This window comes from Zalophus californianus, chromosome 15, assembly GCF_009762305.2.
Source record: "Zalophus californianus isolate mZalCal1 chromosome 15, mZalCal1.pri.v2, whole genome shotgun sequence".
NCBI lineage: Eukaryota > Metazoa > Chordata > Mammalia > Carnivora > Otariidae > Zalophus > Zalophus californianus.
In genome coordinates, this window is record NC_045609.1 from 11,496,632 (window position 1) to 11,518,263 (window position 21,632).

The 21,632-nt window shown below is 37.1% G+C and overlaps 1 protein-coding gene across 1 annotated transcript in view; it reads right to left on the bottom strand.

Moving 5' to 3' along the window:
• RYR2 (ryanodine receptor 2) overlaps positions 1–21,632 on the bottom strand; it is a 732,757-nt gene that overhangs the window by 421,743 nt on the left and 289,382 nt on the right. The window contains 2 exon segments of the mRNA XM_027588196.2: positions 4,191–4,205; positions 12,446–12,466. Coding sequence (XP_027443997.2) covers positions 4,191–4,205; positions 12,446–12,466 — 36 coding nt within the window.

Genomic DNA, 21,632 nt, shown 5'->3' on the forward strand with positions numbered 1-21,632 from the left:
CTAAATCTATAAGCACTCAGCTATATGACCGTATTATGCTATGAGAATCCCGCTAGGACCAACTAGATAGGAGTCATTCAAGCTCATGGAGCAGGAAGCTCAAGGCTGGCCTGCCTTTCAAGATCACACACAGGAAAAGATAATCTTGGCATTTTTTGAAGGTAACATTTTAACTGTTAACACATGAGTAAAGTAAGCAGGGCTTTCAATTGTACCAATTCAAAACAAGAAGTAGAAAATTAAATTTTACATAAGGCGAACACACTTTCAATTCACACTAATGTACTTTAACTAATCCTACTAATTCTCCAGTAAGTATTATAGGAAAGAAACACTCTGTCCTACTCATTCAAAAAGTATTTGTTCGAAGACTACTGTCTGAGAGATACGATAACCTGATGCCAAGGGTATCATGCGTAACAAGCTCACATTATATTTTCTTCCGCATTGAGGATGAAGTCAGCCCCTGCGAGACTACTGGGGTCTCCTATAGATGATGGGGTCTAGGTGAAGGAGCTGCTGCCCTCTTGGGGAAAACAACAACACAAAAACATGAACAACTGTCATCCCCAAACTCTCTCCGTATTTCTGATGCTGGAGAGCTAAGCATCAGTTATTAGAAGGTAAAATTTGACTTTTTGAAAGTATCAGTTAAAAACGTGTTTTTGGTGTGTGTGGGTTTGGTCCCCTTACCCCTGAAATGAACTGACAGGGTTAATGATACACAGCAGTGTAAAAAAAAAAAACAAGAGCTCATGAGCTGTAAGTGTATAAAAGAGTCCAGAATACATTCAAACACAATCTAAGCAACACTGCTGTATGTATTCTAAACCAGCCTCGTTTTACACAAATTACCTTAATATCAATTTAGCATTAATAGGCATTCTTGTGCCTCTAGCTTGCCAGGATCTTGCCAAAGATGTCCAGTTAGGGGACCCATATTATAACTGAAAGCTCTGATGTCAATGTGTCTACATTTACATTTATTTAGAACAATATGCAGTCGAGGGGCATATAATGTATTCATCTGTTATTCTCCGTGGGAAGGGGGACAAATTGGATCACTGTAACTACATCTGAATTATTACTATTAGAACTTAAAATATAAGAGCAGAAAAGTATAAAACATAAAACCGTAACAGCAATGACTAAGATAAACTAAAGGCGTTGATATGCACATAAAAATTTTTGGCACTATGTTTCTGTTGTTTGGGTTTGTTTTTTTTTTTAGCTCTGTTCTTTAAATATGTGTGTTACATATTGGCTTACTAACATGTCACTTGTATGGCTGCTTTTAAAACTAATTTACTAACCACATAATATCTAAATATTGTTTTCTGTTTTTCTAGTCTTTCCTGTACAGAAATGTTAACAAATGGAGGACATTTCTCATAATTCCAGGTCCTTATTATGCAAACACTTTTTTAATAAGTCAAGACTACAGAAATTCTCCATAGCCCTTGACTGCTATGACATAACATGCCATTTTAGAAGTAAAGCATTGAAATCTTAACAGGAACTTATTCCTGCAGGTAATACTTAGCTAAGCTGCCAAAATTTAAAACAACAGACAAGGATAAGAAATTTGCATTAGAGAACGTCTTCCATTGTGTTCAGATATTTAAGCAGAGAAGCTTTTCAGTTTACCTTCAAATACTGATAGTAAAACTTGAGAAATGAGTTATCCCAGGGAGAATAATAAAAAAATATCTCCACGCTTAAGCTTTCAAATCATCTGAGAAAAACACAAATGGGAATGGCTCAAGATCAACCAGAGCCACACAGAATTACGGAGCCTGGTTATTCTGATCGACCTACGGGTCTGCCAGCAGCCGGAGATACTCACAGTCCTGCCATCTTCAATAGTGAATCACATAACAGATTCACAGGATGACTGTAATACTTAATGAGAAATCTGGCTTCAGTGCAAAATAAAGGTGTCTGACAAGGCCAGTTGAACATTGTCAAGACAGCCATTTGGCACTGGATGGCTTACTTCTGATGGGGTCTTAACCAAAAGCCTCTGAAGGGGGGCAGATCTAAGGTCGATGGCAATACTGATCAACCACTGTGGCAAGAGCAGAAATGGGCTCCCGCCACAAGGAAGCATCTGTCTGGTTCTGGGAGGTTAAATGATGCCTGTCCAGGTATGAAACCCAAAGCAAATCATGATTGAAAGGTGACAGCTGAAGAAAAATCAGCATCTTTTCCCTTTTAAGTGGCTTAAATTACTATAATTTCATGCATATACCCTCTGCTCAGATTCTCACCTTTCCAAGATCATCCAATACAGCTAAGAAAATAAACCACTGGGCTTCTGGCTTTGCAGTTAAAAGGAATTAGAGCCTAATTAAATTATTTTAGGTATGCTACCTGGTTTAAATTGATTCTGCACGTCACCTTGCTGTTTGCATTGATTTTTATACGAACCTGCTCTCATGAAAGAGCTTGGAACAGAAGTTTCAGGTAACTATTCCATTCACCCTCTTCTAAGGGAAAGTAGATACGGCACTGGATAAGGGATTGATGTGATAAAATGGCAAGATGATAAAAGGAGTACAGTAAATGCAGAAGTGGCAAGAAAAACTAAATTTTTCAAACCCAATTTCATTAGCTAGGTATTAATATTTGCATAGGCAGGTTTTAATGCTATTTATACCATTTTCACAACTAAAATGCTTGTTTGATGATGTTTAAGTGGTTAATGTCCTCTCTCCCCAATGTTATAATTAGTATCTTCTACTGAAAACTAATAGCTGTAGTTATTTGAAATTTTGGAAAATGTCATGTCCTTGTTGACAGCTGGCTTCAAAGAAGGCTCTGCTCTGTCATCCCATCCCAACTGTCAAATTCCTAATGTTCATGAAGAGGTCCAGTTGTCAGGACCTCATAATGCTCCTGGTTCAGAGTTTTGGAAAATATGAATGATAGACTTAGCTAAGTAACTCCATGCACGGACACAAACACTTTGCTTCCTTTTTTACACGCCACCTTTTTATTTTTTCAAAGATTTTATTTGAGTTCACCTTTTTAATCTACATCCACAATTTTGATTTAACAGATCTCATAGTTTGTATCTTTTTAAATGATATTCCTTTGAATTTTTTGATTATATTAAGCCTTTGCTAAGTGAATACAGCAAGTTTCTCTATATGTTGTTTCTTGGCTTTTGGAATAAAACTAATTTCACGAATGATATATGAGAGATAGGATAGGTATGTAAAAATGAAAGCAAAAAAATGTCTAGTTTATGTCTCAAAAGAATGACATTCTGCTCTTCCCCTTCTTCACCTGCATATTTTCTTCAATAACATGACCATGTACCTCACTCTCCTCTTTGAGCTTATCTCCTTTTAAAACCTTTCCATTTTTCTAATTTGGTTAAGAAATGAAAAGGAGTTAAATTATTTTCACTTCTCCTGGAGTAGGTAATTTGATAGTAGCTTCTTGGTGCCTCTTCTAATTTCCCAGAGTACAAATCTCCTACTGTAGTCATGCAAGACAGCTTAAAAACAAAACAGTCAGTATAATCCCGAGTGAAAAAAAAATTTTTTTTTTTAATTTTTAAGTAGGCTCCACGCCCAATGCAGGGCCCACCGTGGGGCTCAAACTCACAACGCTGAGATCAAGAGTCAGATCCCTAAGCGACTAAGCCACCCAGGTGCTCCCTGCCCCAGAGTGAAAACTCTGAAGGAAAGCTGTTGAAAAAAAATTTATGTTTTAACAGGAGAAATTCCTAACATTGGCTAAATAAAACAGTATGTTACAATATGACCCAAGATGTCAAATGTCTTTCATTAAGCTGTCAAACCTAAATGCGTGATTTATTTATATTTACAAGTTCCAAAGTTTGATTTAAATTTTTTTTAAGATTTTTTTTTTTTTTTATTTGACAGAGAGATAGAGCCAGAGAGCACAAGCAGAGGGAATGGCAGAGGAAGAGGGAGAGGGAGAAGCAGGCTCTAAACTGAGCAGGGAGCCTGATGCGGGGCTGGATCCCAGACCCCTGGGATCATGACCCGAGCTGAAGGCAGATGCTTACCCATCTGAGCCACCCAGGTGCTCCTGATTTAAATTTTAAAAACTTGAAAATGTGAACAGAAGTGCCATGAATTCAAAAATAAATACATGTAACCAAACTTAAAACGCACAAAGTATTATATACATTAACAGATGATCCAATGTCTTACCTTCATCATGAATTTCTGTAGGGGCATAAGGAAAAGAGAAAATATTAAATATACATTATTTCAAAGATTTATTTTAAAATCTCTTATTTATAAAGATTCCACTGTTCAAAATGGGGTTATGTGAACAATAAGCAAAAAACCACACTCACTGTGGTGTCACAAGAAAATTTAGTATCAACTACATGCTAGAGAAAAGGTGTAGCAAGCAAAACTCTCTTTAAAAATGTCTTTATATTAGTTTTTCCTATTTCTGTGAAAACATGCTCTACTTTAATGCCCGATTCAATTTACAACATAGCTAAGCAGAAAAAATAACCAAAGGTAAAATCTCAAAAATTACACTCTGAAAATGCTTTAAATTTTTTATTTCTTTTTTTGCATAAAAATGCCGTGACATAAACAGCAACCCAACAAAGTTTAGTAAAAATAGTGCATTAGAAACAGGTAAGGTGGATTGTAAACTAAAATGCTGTAGATAAGCTGCTCATATTTCATGCAAAATAACAGTAAGCAAGTCCTACACACTAATGTGAGATGTGAATTTCAAAGAAAAATCACAAAAACTTTTTTTCCCTTAAAATGACACAGCCTCTTTTCATGATTTACATATATTATAACAGCTCTTTTTTGCTTCTACAAAACATAATATGCACATGGCATTTCTTCATTTTCCTTTAGACCCATAGAGTTTGACTCCCTCTTCTTAAAAGGAGTACACAGATGAAAAAGAGCTAAGAAGGAAAAATGATACTATATTTCCAAACTTAGGATTAAATTTGGTTGTCAGGGCATGTAAGCCCTACAGAGAAAAGATACACATATTTACATTCATTTTAGAGAAAACAGCAAGGGGAAGTTTTCTAAAATAGGTATTTGTAAATACCACAGTAATGTTCCTGAAATATACATGCATAGTAATTTATATATAACTAAATGGCAACTCTATTGTGACTGGGTTTTTTTTATTTTTAATATTATAATTTGGTTAAAGTTTTAAGTAATCTCTACACCCAACCTGGAGCTCTCAACCCCGAGATCAAGAGTTGCATGCTCTTCTGACTGAGCCAGCCAGGCATCCCTGTACTTTTATAATTTTTAAGGAAAAAGTGCAAAGACCCATTTCATTCTTAGCTTTAAAAATATAGGCTGTTTGCTTACATTGTTGTGATATCAGTGGTAAATGATATCAGAAAACTTATTTTCCATGATGAAACTGACCAATCACACCCTAAATGTGATCTCTGGTGATATATACTATCACTACATGAGGAATTAGGAAAAAATCATTTTTCAGCCTTAATTCAAAGAAAAAGAAAAACAAAAACCCAAAATTTTGCTACAGATCATGGTTTATGAGAGATACCTTATTCATAAGATTTTTTTTTTTAATTGATCTAGGTTTTGGAGATTTTTCCTTAAGAAAGTTCTCAGCCAATTTTGTCAGTTATCTAAGGTTTAACTACTTCAGGACTATAGTAAATAGAAAAAAGAACGGTCAGGGAAGTCCTAGGTCTGCTAGTCACAAGTTCTAAGTTGTGTCTCACTTCAAGAAGGGCAAGTCACAGGAGAGAATAATCCGGATATAGAGTAAAAGAGGACAAAAACTGAAAATTAGCAAAGGCCAAAATATCCATCTGTAGAATGAGAAAGAGCAGATGTAATAGACTCACATTATCAAAAGATAATCAAAAACGTGATTTGTGGCGTTACTAACACTAGCTATTTGTACAAATCATCTGTTGGTCCATTTGGCTTAAGTTCTAGTGATAACAACGGGGTAGGTGAGAAATTCAAAACAGATCATTCAAGGGCGAAAAAGAAAGCAAGATACATTAAAACAAAAAGGATAAATGTTATTTTAATCTCAGTATAAATACTGTATGAGTATGATAAAAAGCAACAGAAAAAAGTACCAAAAATCCTTTAAACATTTCTGACAATGATTAAAAAAAAAAAAGAAACCCAGGCATAAAGATAAATATTGGAGAGAATAGGCTTGATGTGGGTTAAGAATATCACCTTATGCTTACAAGTTTACGCTTATTTATTTCCCTCATGGAAAGATAATTAGATAAAAGCTAAAATTCTATTAGATGAGATACAGAAATGCAGGACTATAAACACAATTAAGAGTCCAGGCACCAACATGGATTGACACTGCTTTCTGTCTAAGAGACTGCAGGAGGATGAAACCCAAAGGGGGAGATTTTAGTTCTTCAGGGTGAAATTGCAAGTAGCTATACCTCAGCGTCCCCGGTTTAGTGCAATTACTTCAGAATTGGCAGTCAGATGAAGCTTCGAATGTGAGCAAGAGTTGGAGGCATACCAGGCATTATGCAAAATGAACATGAACCAGCAAGAGAAATAGTGCTTCTTACGCTTTAATTCCAACAAAGATGGCCCCGGGGGTCTAACGGATGGCAAACTGAAGCAGAATAGTCTTTGGTCTAGAAAAGTATGTCATTTGATCTAGCACATCAGAAAGACCTTAGGGATTTTCTTAGCATATGCAAATGATCATGAGTAGAAAAACAAATCAAATAGCAATACTCCACTCTGAAAATTGTAATCAAACACTGGACATCAATAGAATGCATAATTACATTCAAGCTGTTGCTGGTATATAGAAACGGTGAGTCAGGTGACGTAAAAAGCTCCTCTACCATAATTATACCTTTCAGTTCAACTTTGAGTTTTTTTAAACTGTTATTTCAGTTTTGTGAAGTGAGTTGATTAAAAAAAATTAATACTTCTGTCTATGGACCTGTTCCAGAAGTTTCTGAAATGCCTTTTTAAAAGTTATATAGATATAGAATTAGCACAAAATAAAAATTGGGGGGCTTGTCACTAAGGAGAGTTAGCCAATACGACAATCTAAGAGACTAAGGCAAAATTTTGACTCAGGAGTCCTTTTTAAAACAAAGTTTCCATTAGGGGGAGGGAATGTCCTACCCTGCACACAAGCTATCCATCGAATTTCACCTCACGGGTCACCTTTTCTCTCCATGTCTCAAAATGCTAAAATTTCTCCATAATCTTCCAACTGGTAACCTCTATTTTGTGAGTGAGGATCCATCTGGTAAGCTTCATTATGTCGAGAAAAAAAAATGTTATTTCACCACCAAAGACTTAGGGTTATTGGTGGATGTTTCTTTTTTACTGAAGTCTAACTGACATGCAATGTTTTATTATTTTCAGGTGTACAACATATTTATTCGACAATATATACATTACTCGATGCTCCCCACAATAATTACCATACATTACTATAATATTGCTGACTATATCCCCTATGTTATGCTATTTCAGTTACTTTATAAATGAAAGTCTGTATCTCTTAATCCCTTTCACCTATTTCGCCCACCCCCCCCCCCCCCAACCTCCCCTCTGGCCATTAGTTTGTTCTCTGCATTTGAGTCTATTTCTGGTTTTTGTTATTGTTCGTTCATCTGTTTCGTTTTTCAGATTCCACATATAAGTGAAATGATACAGTATGTATCTTTCTCTGTCTGATTTACTTCACTTATAATACCCTCAGGCCCATCCATGTTGGTGGCTGTTTTAAGGTAATAACGTTCCCAACATATTTCAGGGAATGAAAGAAGTTTAAGAGTAAAAACTCCAAGTTCCAAGTGTGTATCAAGATAGACTATCTACTAGGATATATAGTTACATTTGTAAAAGCAAAACCCTCAACTACTTCCCTTATGATGACAACATCGTAGGCAAACGCTTAACTTTCTAGGGATTCCCCAGTAAAAGCATCCAAGACTGAACTGATGGACAGACATGTTGACTGTAGGCCCAGAAAGCATCTAAAAGGAGCTCAGCTTCCAGCCCATCAAAGAGCAATGGTAACTGTAATGACAGGGCCCATGGCTATGCCCTCACATCGCTCCTATTAATGACAATCCCTGGCACCTAGTGATATGTGCATGCTGGTATCTTTTAAAGAATTCATTATATTTTGGGGGACAGGTCGGTACTAATGTTGTCATTTTTAACCTATCAACAACTCTGTCTAGGCAGGGTTTAAATGGACTGCCTTTTCTTTTGAGTGTAATGGATTTGACATATATATATATACATGTGTGTGGAATTATCTGGTTCTTCTTGAGAAGGATAAGAGAAATAGTAATAAGCTGATAAACAACTATAAATCCTCCCATTTTCTCTCTCTGACACACATTTGTAAATCACTGAGCTGCATGAACATCCAAAATATGAAGTAGAAGAACAATCTAGAGCTTTTCGTCTTTGCATAGCCTGTCTTGTGAAAAAGATTTCTTAAATCAAAAACAAAAAATTCATCTCTACACAGAATATATGGGTCATAATGACCTGAATAAACATAAAGCCTCACCTATACTCAGACCATCTTGTATATCAAGATAGAGAAGATTCTATTTTTCTAAATAATTTCAAACATGAACGAACCTTGATAACATGAAAGCATTTCACAGACCCTCACATAATAGCACTTGCACATGAAAACACATCATTTAAAAAAAAAAACAAAACTGAGTTAGGAACATTTGAAAGAATTCTGTATTCTAACAACAGCATCAATGTATTCTTGAAAAGAGCAAGTAAATATATGAGACCTCATTTGGTCTATAGACAATGCTTCACATATAAAAATATCACAATCCTTTCCACCCCTTCTCCCCAAACTCCACCTGTGACCCGCAATCCCAGGCCCCATGTTAGAGACCAATGCTATGGGTTAGGGGTGCCAGAAGGCTGGGGTGGAGTAGAGGAAAAGAACAGGCGATCAATCACCTGTTAATCCAGGACTCACCAATGTTATTCTCCCTTGGTGCCTGAAGAGCAGAATTTGATTACTCAGGAGGCTCATGATCAAATGCAAAATACTCAAAGATGCTCAAAGAGACACTGGGAAACAAGTGGGAAGAGAGAGGGAGAGAGGGAGGAAGAGACTGATTAAGAATGATTGATTGACCTTGGAGGAAACTATCCAGAATCATGCTAGCAGAAAATTTATAAAGAAGCCATCTTAGTTTCCATATATATTTAAGTTTTAGAATGCTCCTAAAGGTCTTCATCTGGGGTTAAGTGTACTACGTAGGTAAGCATAACAGTGTTAAAATAGGACACCTGTCTCAGAACAAAGTCATGGCAAATACTGCCACATTCTAAACCACACTGTTATACCACTTAGGGACACCAAAGGGGGTGGCTGAAAATCCACTTGCTGCCCTTGGCTGACCCCCAGTTCTGGTCTTTCAGAGCAGATGGAGAGCAAAGAGATGATTTCTGGGAGGGAGGGTTTGGTAGGCTCATAGTCCTGCTCTCCTCCACACCCAAGCTTGCCCTAGCAAGAGTGGCTTCAGGGACACCTGTCCTCAGGATGCAGGACACTAGAGACCAGCATCTGACTGTACCTGAAGATCAAGATGAAGAGACAGGCTAAGTAGGCTGTGGCAGCAGAGGGCGGGGCTGCCACTGGGAGGTGGCTTGCTGCGAACAAGCAGACCGGCCATCCTAGAAAGAGGCAGGCTGGAGAATGTCTGTAATGCCCCCAGGAGAACTTAGGACAAGGCAGTCATCACCACCAACCAGCTGGGGGGCCAGTGGCTGCAGCAACAGAACCACAGGTCAGATTTCTGGGGATGGGCACGCCCCAGAAAACCCTCCCAAGTGCCCCCCAAAGCGTGTCAGCTTTAACACCTGACAAGCTTGATGAACAGCACTGCCATCAAGACTTCCTGTCAACTCTCCTCTTCTCCCATGTTCCCACAGCACTGAGAGGGGCAGGAGCTCTGGACTAGGGGCAGAGGTGTGAGGAACATGGCAGTGTGAAGTGAGAGGCAGCTTCCCAGAGCCCTTTCCACTCCAGGCCTCCTGCCTGGGGCAGCCTGGGCCCCAAGACAAATAACTTGCACTAACTTCAGACTTCACCTATTACACAGGATTGGGCGATTTAATTACCAAAATGAGACTTTTGTGACTTGAAATGACTGGCGGGGGTGTCTCATGGTCTGAATGTAAGAAAGGCTGTGGGACCCATCCTAATTTAACCAATGGGACAGAGGAGAACAAGCCCCCCCACAGAGCAGGCAGGTAGGCGGGGAGTTAATCTGTTTTTGGCTACCCTTCAAGGTACCTGTTATCGTAGAATTTCAAACTTCTAATGACAAATGCATAAGATTTTAATTACACGGGTCTTCAAAGAAGGAAAGAGCTCAAATCTAAAAATTACTGAGTGATGTGCTCAGAGTGACTATCAGTTTTCTCAAATGAATCCAGAAGGGTATTTTAATTATATGATACCTAAATGGCAGTATATTCCAGCATCGATGTTTTATTATTAATATCATGGTAATATTTTAGAACAATAAAGGACTAGTCCAGATTCTGACCCTACAGACAAGGAGATTATATCCACAGAGAGCCTACATAACTGCATGATTTTCAGCTCAATACTAATTCCATTACTTTCTCAGAATCAGAAAGAAATCTCTACTGTGAAGATTTACAAATAAACTTAGAGATGCGAAATTGTTACAAAAATAAGACAAAAGCCACATAGTGAGGCAGATCAAATTCCTCCCCTACACAGAGGAAGAAAGAGGAAATACTTACAGACGATGGCAAAGGGGGTTTCTATTTGCGCAAGCATCCTATTTCCAGGAGATCTGAAAGTGGCTTGAATGGTTGGTTCAAGAAAAGGTATCTAGGTATGGTACAGAAATGGTGTAATGGAAGTGAAGGGGTACAAAGAGAAAAGACAAAGAGACTTGTTTCAGGATGGCTGATATTGCCGGGGGACATAAAAAGGTGACAAACATGTTCTGAGAAACAGGCTTTCATTCCCAAGACCAATGTGAAGCCTGGATTGGAACTTTAACTACAGGCACAGAAGATAAGAAATTTCAAAACAAAAGCAAATTGAACAAAATTAGGAATAGTTTAGCTATGAATAGATAACGGATTTAAATTATCGCTAGAAATATAATATTGAAGCAGGAGTTCTCAAAATCAATATGTAGGTGTCATCATCATGGAAATGGTCACTTATTAAAAAAAAAAAGTTTCCACGAATATAAACGGATATAGTAAGTGCAAAAGAACCAAGAGGCACAAAAAGAGGTGGACATGGACTCATTTGGGAAACAGCACTGAAAGGCTCCTGAAAAGGTAGCAAAATATTCACAATATGGAGAATATCGAGAAAATCAGATCCCACAATCAGGAAAAATAATAAAGATAAAAATGAAGCCCATCAGTTAAGCCAATCTTTAAAAAGTCATCCTATTAAGTCACAGAGCAAATAAAAACAAAATAATTCAACAATGGAAATAATACAATATGCGCCTCCCTGGTTTGCATGCTCTGGAAAAATGTGGATCAGGAACATCAGTGTTGGTGAGACTCTAATTTCCATTCAGAATTATTTGGGATATTCAGGGTCTTCGGGACTGGAAGGATCCTTCCCTCTCCCTCTCTTTTTAGCAGAAGAGGAAAGGGACACCAACGTAGTAATGTGGCCACTTTACACAATTTGTCACAATGTTGGTCCAGACTTAGCCTCTGGAATCCTGCGACGGCACCTTTCCTCATGCTACAGTCATTTCCCTTTTCTTTTTAAGATCACATTTTAGAGGGGAGGGGGTGGGGGGATGGGTTAGCCCGGTGATGGGTATTAAGGAGGGCACGTACTGCGTGGAGCACTGGGTGTTATACGAAAACAATGGATCGTGGATCATTACATCAAAAAACGAATGCTGTATTGTATGGTGACTAACATAACATAATAAAATTAAATTTTAAAAAATAGGAACTCAATATAGAAAATAAACCTGAAAAAAAAAAAAAGATTACATTCATACAGATAACAAACCGTTTCTATAAGACCTGGAAAAATAGATGAGGCAAGAAGTAGGACTTGAAATAGTCAAGATTTTTTTTTGATAAGAGATATACAATATTAATAATAAAAGCCTTCCTTTGATCAGAAGCATATTATAATTACAAAGCCACTGATAGAGAAAGCATATGCTTGTAAGGTATGGAGAGTATTTCAATCTACCTCACTTCAGATGAAGAAAAACCAAAAATCTCTAAGGTTCTAACTAGAGATCAGTAAAATATTGGTTCATTACAAGATAGCGGTTATTTCTAAGACTCAGAGTCCAAGCCACAATGGGAAGCAAAGCAGAAGGACTGGAGGCAGCAGCAAACATGCACTCGCTTAGATCACAATTTCTTTGTAAATACATAGAAACACATACCCATTTTTCCACATCAACTTGCTGTGGAAAGAAAAAGCCAAAATAAATAAGAAGCAAACAAATAAATATGTGGCGATGTTTCAATTAATGTCACTTCAATAAACTGAAATGTGGTCCCTGCACTAAAATCTACTTCCAATTCTAAGAGATAATAAAAGTATTCAAAATTTTCATTAAAACATTTAATCTCCTCAAACCACAAGAAAAATCAATTAATTTAGTAATTGGAACTTCTAAAGTTATTAGGCTAGAAAAGCACCAGGTACATAAAATAATAATAATCCAACATATTTAAAAGCAAACATGAACCTTTACCTAATTCTCAAACCTAATAGGCCTCCTGATTTAGGGACAACTATTCTCCTCTAAGTATCTAGTTAATGAAAAAGGTCACTTTAGAAATACAGCACCTAACTATAAAAAGATTTTATGTAATACAGGTAAAATTTCTCTTACTCCAATCTTCCTAATAGTGTATAAAATGTCACAATAAAAGGCATGCCTTGCCAAATACTTCTGAAATTATATCAGCAAATTATTTTTAAAAATGCATTAATGAATGCCTGTTACCCTCATAATCATTATGTGATTCTTTAAAAAACTAAGTGAATATAATTATACTCCAAAGTGTAAAATAGAATAAAAAAAACCATACATCAACAAGGACTGTCTTCTACAATGCTCTAGGATTCCTAGCAAATCAATCAGAACAACAACAACAACAAATCAACATTGAGGGGCATACTCTGTCTCAAAGTTAAGTTTCCATGACCCATACCTCCCCCTTCTATAACACATATGACTAGTGTCCTGTGACATTGGAGCTTTGCTTCAGATTCTTCATACATTTAATTTTATTTGTAACCATTTTCCCTAGAAAAATCCATTAATCAGGGAAGAATCTAATGCTATTTAGGCAGAAATCTTAGGCCATAGCTAAGAATCTGCTTCCCTTGGGAAGCAAGCTCCTAGGAGGAAATGTGTATAAATATAACATGCAGAGTGGTATTTTTAAGATATTATAAAGTGATATAAAAATATCAACCTAAATATACAGGTGGAATTGTTTTGAAGCCTCAGTGAAATTCAATCCACTTAAATTTCTTGTAATAGAGCACTTTGATTTATTTAACAATTTGGTTAGTCCTCTGAAAAATCTGTTCTAAGCCTCCTCCCAACCTTTTCATTTTAAGAACACACAATGGCTATTTAAGAAAGAAAAATTTACTGAATGGAAAGGCCTGGTTTTCACTATACATTTTTAAGGTAGTTGGCTGTGATAGAAAGGTCAAGTCCTCTTTTTAAACATTAACCTATTAGAGCGATGAATTTATTTCTCTGGGTTCTGGGGCAGAGGGAAGAAATTTAGTCAGTTATAAAATAGTTACCATTTACTTTTCTACCTCCAAAAGGAAAAATTCTTATATTTATTGTCTTTCGAGAACAACAACTCAAGGAAATGTGAAATGATTTCCTTTAAATATTTGTCAGGAAAACAAAATATGCCACACTTTCAGTGACTTCAATGATTAGCAAAGACATATTAACCCATCACTATTTTCACTTCTAAATGTTAAACATTCTCTCTCACCCCCACCCCTCCCCGCACACACACTTGCATCAGTGCAAATATAGAGGCTTGCAGGATTTTTCTAGAAGAAAGAGAACTTAAAATCAAGAGTCAAAACTACCATTAGTAATAGAAGTTCTTTAATGATGTGTATTTACAAAGAGAAACAGTTTCATAAGTAGCAAGAATTAGTAGCAATATAACAAACTCAGTATCCCAATACCCAAAGAAAGGCTTAGCAACAGCATGTGCCAGGGATGAATTATCAGATCAACACACAAGACAAGACAAATGGCCCACAGATTTAAAAGACGAAAGTGCCATACAGTTGTAATTATGCATAAGCGATGCAGAAAGATTTCATGACACATCTCTTATTAATGTTAACAAGAATCATTTCATTAAATGCCTGCAAATGGTGAAGAGGAGAATGATTTCTGTGGAGCTAATTGAGGAAGGGAAATATAAAGTTCACAATAACCTTGATTAATTTTATACTTTAATTACCAAATCCATAAAGCATATAAGACAAACGAACATTCATTCCAATCATTTATTATCCAAACATTTGGGATTTTTAAAAAATAGAGATTTCATTAATTTAGAGAAAATATTTTAATATCTTTAGAAAATTACATCAAATATTCTATCATAATAAGACTAAAAAGGGGCAACCTCATTTTTCAAATAAAACAAAACTTCCATTAAGAGAAACAAAATTTAAGTAAGGGTTGCTGGAGTGGTGGGGGGGGTGGGCGGGATGGGGTGGCTGGGTGATAGACACTGGGGAGGGTATGTGCTATGGTGAGCGCTGTGAATTGTGCAAGACTGTTGAATCACAGACCTGTACCTCTGAAACAAATAATACATATGTTAAAAAAAAAAAAAAAGATAGTAGGAAGGGAAAAATGAAGGGGGGGAATCGGAGGGGGAGGCAAACCATGAGAGACTATGGACTCTGAGAAACAAACTGAGGGTTCTAGAGGGGAGGGGGGCGGGGGAATGAGTTAGCCTGGTGATGGGTATTAAAGAGGGCACGTTCTGCACAGAGCACTGGGTGTTATACACAAACAATGAATCATGGATCACTACATCAAAAACTAACGATGCAATGTATGGTGATTAACATAATAAAAAAATTAAATACCAACCTGATTTAGCAGAGAGGACAGGAGTTAAAAATATAATACAAGAGTAATTAATCCTAAATTATATCATTATATGAAAGATGGAACATTCATATGACATCTCTATTTCTCTACTCATATTTTAATTAATACATTTAAGACATATAAACATGAACTACTCCATAACCTTAAAAAATTTAGTTGCTTCTTCCAAATTGTTTAACTCATTTTACTGTATGAGGTGAAGAATTTTATTGCTATTAAATCTATAAGCCACCCATTAAGTAGTTACTATGTGCCTCGCTTTGAACTAAATGCTTTATATGTAATCTTACTGTCTGCATTTTACAATATGAAGAAACAAAGGACATATAAAGATGTTATGAACACAATGAAAAAAAGTTACTGAATAATGGAACTTGACCTGAAATTGGGTCTCTGGCTTCAAAGCCCCATACTCCCATGCCACAACTAGGTACACCATATGCAAGTCACATCATTTTTTTGTTTTTTTTTTTTTTTTTAAGATTTTTATTTATATGAGAGAGAGAAAGCAAGTGTGCATGAGCAGAGGGGAGGGGCAGAGGGAAAGGGAGAAGCAGACTCCCCACCGAGCAGGGATCCTGATGCCAGGCATGATCCCAGGACCCTGGGATCATGACCTGAGCCAAAGGCATATACCCAACTGACTGAACCACCCAGGCTCTTTTGTTTCAAAATTTTATTCGCATTTAACTTGAAATTGCTCTATAGCCTATTTCTTCTGGTAAGTGCCACCCAATATAATGTGTTAACATCAAAATAAGAAAAAGTAAAATGCACCTAGAAATTTTTTTTTAAGTAGGCTCCATGACCAATGTGGCCTTGAACTCACGACCCTGAGATCAAGAGAGATGGTCTATGGACTGAGCCAGCCAGGTGCCCCAAATTCTTGTAACATCATAGGTGTTATTTAGTTTCAGTTGTTCAAGGCATGTTTGGTTTTCTGCATAGATACGTTTTCTAAATAATTACACCACAACAATAAAACATTCATCATGAATATACAGTTTTTAATATCAAGACATTACACAAAAAAAGTAACTAAAATATTTAATGCAAACCTACAATCGACTACCATGCTAATTTTTTTTAAGTAATAAATTACAGAAAAGTGAAAAGAAAAAAACTGTTCTACCCTATAAATAATTCTCCACCACACAGGCTGTTTATTATTAAGACTGCAAGGGAGGGGGCGGGGACATGAAAATTTTGCACACTGTGTTCCAGGATTCAAAATATTATGAAGTCATCTAGATTTTTTAAAGCAAATTATGATTCGGAGAGGCCACGTTTTTAATGAGTATAATGAGTTTGGAAAAGTATGTAAGTCATGAGTATACAGTTTGCTGAAATTTTACTGCATAAACAAACCCATGTAATCAGCACCCAGATCTAAATATAGGATACTACCATGACCTAGAGGCTACCTTCACATCCTCCCTAAAGGTAACAATTATCCTATCACTATTAATTAGTTTTGCCTTTTCTTATTTTGAAAATATAGAGTATGTTCTCTTTTTATCTAGCTCCTTTAGCTGACATTAGGTTTATAAAATTCATCACATTGTCTCATGTGGTAGTAATTCGTTTTCCCATTTTCCATTGTATGAATATATCATAATTTACTTATCCATTCAACAGCTAGAGTAGTGATCTACTGCAATGTGGAAAAGGTACTACTGAAATTTTTTGCCAAATTTTCAAACAAGATGTTCTTCAGTGGGGTGACTGGATAAACGGTTGGGCTTCCATACAATCGAATACTATTCAGCAATAAAAAGAAATGAGCTATCAAGCTAGGAAAAGACATGGAGGAATATCAAATACACATTGCTATGTGAAAGAAACTAGTATGCAAAGACTATGTACTGTATGATTCCAACTACATGAAATTATGGAAAAGGCAGAACTATGGAAATAGATCAATGGTTTCCAGTGGTTGGGGGAGGAAAAACAGGAGAAACACAGGGGATTTTCAGGGCACTGAAACCATTCTGTATGACACAATCATGGTGGATACATGACATCAAACCTTTGTCAAAACGCATAGAATTTACAGCATGAAGAGTGAACCCCCAATGTAAACTGTGGGCCTTTATGTGATCAGGATGCATCAACAGTGGTTCACCAATTGTAACAAACGTACCCCACAAATGCAAGACCCTAATTACAGAGGAATTGAGTGCACGGAGTACGGAAATGTTCTCAACAGTGTTCTGTAAACCTAAAACTGCTCTATAAAAAATAATTGAAAGACATTTTAATATTAAAAAGTGGATATAATATATACCAAATAATTGTTACATAATATAAAATGAGAGAAGGGTAAGCAAATGTAAAAACCCAACGATGGGGGTTGTTCTGTGAGTGTAAATACTACTGCTGGCCTGGAGCTTTACGGAAGGGTTCAACGAAGTAGTACACTTGGGACATGTGCACAGAACGGGGCCGGGGCGGAGGGGGTGAACTTCTGCAAGACCCAGGATTCTAAGTTGAGGCATGAGTGTGGTAAGCGTACAAGAAATGGCATCTGCAGAAAAGAGAGCATATTCAGGGAGTGAGTCCAGTTTGGATAGTGAATGGACAGGAGAAGGTACTAACGAAAGGGAGACAAAGTAGAGCCTACGTTCCTTCACAAACACTGAGGTCACCCAGTAACAATTAAATTAAAAAGTCTGCACAGGGGACAGATGTACAACAGTCATACACAAGTCAAAGGCCTAGGAAGAGAACATCATCAAAGCAATCCTGGCCCAAACAGCGTGAGGGTGATCTAATGACTGGCTTGACCTATCGAGGTGCACAGATTCCTTCCTAATCCACATTTGACTCGTTCTCAGAGGAACCAACAACTCCTTCTGGGGAAACTACAAACAAATCAACCAACTTTACATATCTCAGCAGCATCCTCCTCAAATGCACCCTGGAGGCTTAGCAACTAGAGCTCATGAGTAAATAAATGATAGAATTCATTTCCCTACTCATATAATTGTTATACACACTAACACTTCTGTTCTGTAAACTTTTAGAAACAAACCAGAACTTCCAGGCCATGGACATGTACAGATAATCCCATTTTTATCTTTGACTCCGAAACCTTGCTTTTATTCTTCACTCCCCAAAAAAGCATTTACCTCGTGTTTGCAATGCCCACATTCCACTTAACATCCTGTCCTCCTGTCTTGGAAGAAACCACCCTGGCTTCCAGACTCTCTCACCATTTACCCTGCAGAGAACCCAGACTACGGTTACTCATCTGTAGGGTGAACAAATTCAACTAACTCCAGCCTACAAAGTGCTAGATTTTCCTGGCTCAGTGTGGCTTCTTCTGTTACTGATCTATCGTTTTTCTTTCTCTTTGCACTGTCTAATCTCATCAGGACATTTTTCTCTCATGTCAGATAATGCAATGCTTTCAGTCTGTTCCTCCCATCTTGCATCAGGCTCACTTTCTCCAGAACTATGGGAATCGGTACGCTATGATATGGAGCCCTTTCCGTGCACCCCTGGTGTGCTGCTTTTTGCACTCTAGTCCTGAGGTTTTCTGGACCAGTAGAGAATAGGCCCACAGCTCCATGACGTCTTAGAGCTACTGGCCTCACCACGACCTCAGAAGACACATGAGCATCATCTGGTTGTACCACCAATCCTGGCTTCACTGTTCCATCTGGTCTCTCGAATCCTCACCTTACGCAGATCCTACTGGTCTTCGTCTTTCCCTTACAGCTCTGAGATTCACTGTAAAACAGAACAGCTTCTGAGAGTCCGTCTGTGGCTGTGTAACTTCCTTTCAAATTGTCACATCTGAAATTACATGAGAGATTTTGTACGTGTGCACGTCATCTGCGTTTTCTTCTGGGGAAAGGTACTAGAACTTCTATCTGGTCCACGAAGGCACCATGCCCAGGGATGGCCACATAAATTCTCACCCAGACTGAGACACTTTGGACATTACAAAGGAGAACCGGCGGGAATTAAGCAGGAATTAAGCGTGTCAGTGGTAGAGTGAGTGATCACAACAGACTGAAAGCCCGGCCCTGATGGGGTTTATGCTCTACTGGGGAGAGGTGGTCTTGAAAAACAAGAGAAATGAAAAATAAAAACAGAAGGACATAGTATGTCAAAAGGTAAGGGTGCTTTGGGGAAAACTCAAGCAAGCTAAGGAGAAGGACTAGTTAGGGAAGGAGAGGAGTAATGGGTGATTCCACCTGATAAACAGTGGTGACAGAAAGTATTCTATCAAATAAGACTAGAATGTTTTAAGAAGATAAGGTAGAACTTTAAGAGAATAAAAATTAGGGGACAGTTGGCTCAACAGGTAATGAGTCTCTTTAAATCACTAGTAAATTCAGGAATAGTTTATCACATAAATTTACCATCTGATTCATTTGCTATCAAAGATTTCCATGTGCAAAATATCTTTTTAAATTTTGAACACAAAAAAAATCTGAGGAAGATGCCCAAATTGATAGTAATCAAATAAAATAATCTATACATTCAAGATTCATAATCTAAAACAGTGCATAACTGTACCACAGTGATTAAATTACATGTGAATTAAATTGGCCTCCTTATTGAGTTTGATGCTGGAGTCTCTGGAAACCACATCATTCAAATACACAGAAATACATGTATCCTTAGCTTCGGAGTACAAAGTAGTCTTTCTGAATTCGGAAAGACCATAAAACAGACAACGTCTACTAACAGGAGATGTGCATTTTAGACACAAACATCCACATTCACATAAGCAGTAGATAAATAATGGTTGCTCAGTGAATACTTTCAGCTACATGCCCTTCAGGAGATTATAATCATATTCATCTTTTAAATCATCGCACCAAGTTCACAGATGAAAGACAGGTACAAGGCTATGCACAGAGGCTTTAGTCAAGATACTGGTGGAGGACCACTTCAAGTTAGTAATCTGTTAATGTATTTGCATTATAACTCCATTCCCAGAGCAGTCAGTATTTGTGCTTTACCAAGGATGTTCCTGAACAGCAAGATAAAACAGAAATCGGCCTCTGGAAAGAAAATGTTAAGTTATAGTAGATATTTGGGAATTGCTGTTTCAATATAAATAATAACATCCAATTGTCTGCAATATAAACAGACTAATCTATTAAGCTTTTCACAGTTTTTACCTATTGAGGACATCAGCCATTTATGATGTGATAAAGGACTAGATACAGGGGGAAGAGTGCTAAGTTATCAGAAGCTCCTTCCTCTGTACTGAGAAAAGTTTCTCTTCACGATTAGATCACTAAACTTCTCAAGAGCAAAGATTCATTCTTATTTACCACTGTAGCTCCAGCCCAAAATTCACAACAGCAACCTAATAGACTTTTGTGGAATGAATGCTGCTTGAATCAGTTGGGCGGAAAAGGGACATGGCTTTTCCATTTCTCAGCCGTGGAGACAACTGAAGTATAGAGTTTGATCTCTTTTTCTAGATAAGGATCTAACTTGTTAGACCTAGTTTGGCTCAAGAACCTGGAGAATCTCAAATACAAGTAAATAGTTCCAATTAAGGCATAAGGATGCTAACTCCATGTCTGCTATATAGTGTAGCAAACGATGTTAGAAATGATCCAAAGGTCACTTACACATACAAACGTCTTCCTCTTCCAAAAAAAAGAACCTAATTTTGTAGATGTACCTTTCTTCTCTCCCTCCCCATGCTCTGAGCCAGCTGTTGACCACATTTCCCCCCATAAATAACAGTCATAAGCATGTAACAATGTGCATGAGGGAAATTCCACCAGGAGGTTTCTTTACTGTCATAAACGAAAACACACAAAGTCAGCGCTTTTTCGTGCCTATGGAAGATGTCGAATTTAGAGATCATCCCTGAAATTGCTACAGTCCTGTTGTAATCACAGGGAAACTAGCCTAGGAACTAAGAGAGAACAGAATGAAGAGAACTATAGAAAACCTGAGCCAGAGCCCTGATCGATTAAAATTAGATTATCTGCCTTTGGATATTTTGTGTCATTTTTTTAAACCATATATGATTAAGTTGTAAAAGAGGACACAACAGTTTGTAATATAATCCTGTTTATGTAAAAATATTTTTGTACATGACGCTCTAGGTGGATATAAACCAATCTTTTAGCAATGGTTGTCTTCAGGGGAAAAGGAGGATTATGAAGCAGATATTTGCATTCAGTACTCTGCTATATTACTATTATGAGAATGAAAGATTTAAATGGTTCTGGAATTTAAATTTTACCTGAAATTTAAGTGTATTTTATATCGCATGCATGGCAGGCACTAATTATGCGTGTTCCCCCAGCTTTGAGATATAATTGATACACATCACTGTAATATAAGCTTAAGATGTTCAGCATAATGGTTTGATTACACACATTATGAAATGGTTATTGCAATAAGTTTAGTTAGCATCCACCATCAATATAGATACAATGCAAAAAGTAGTAAAAAAAAA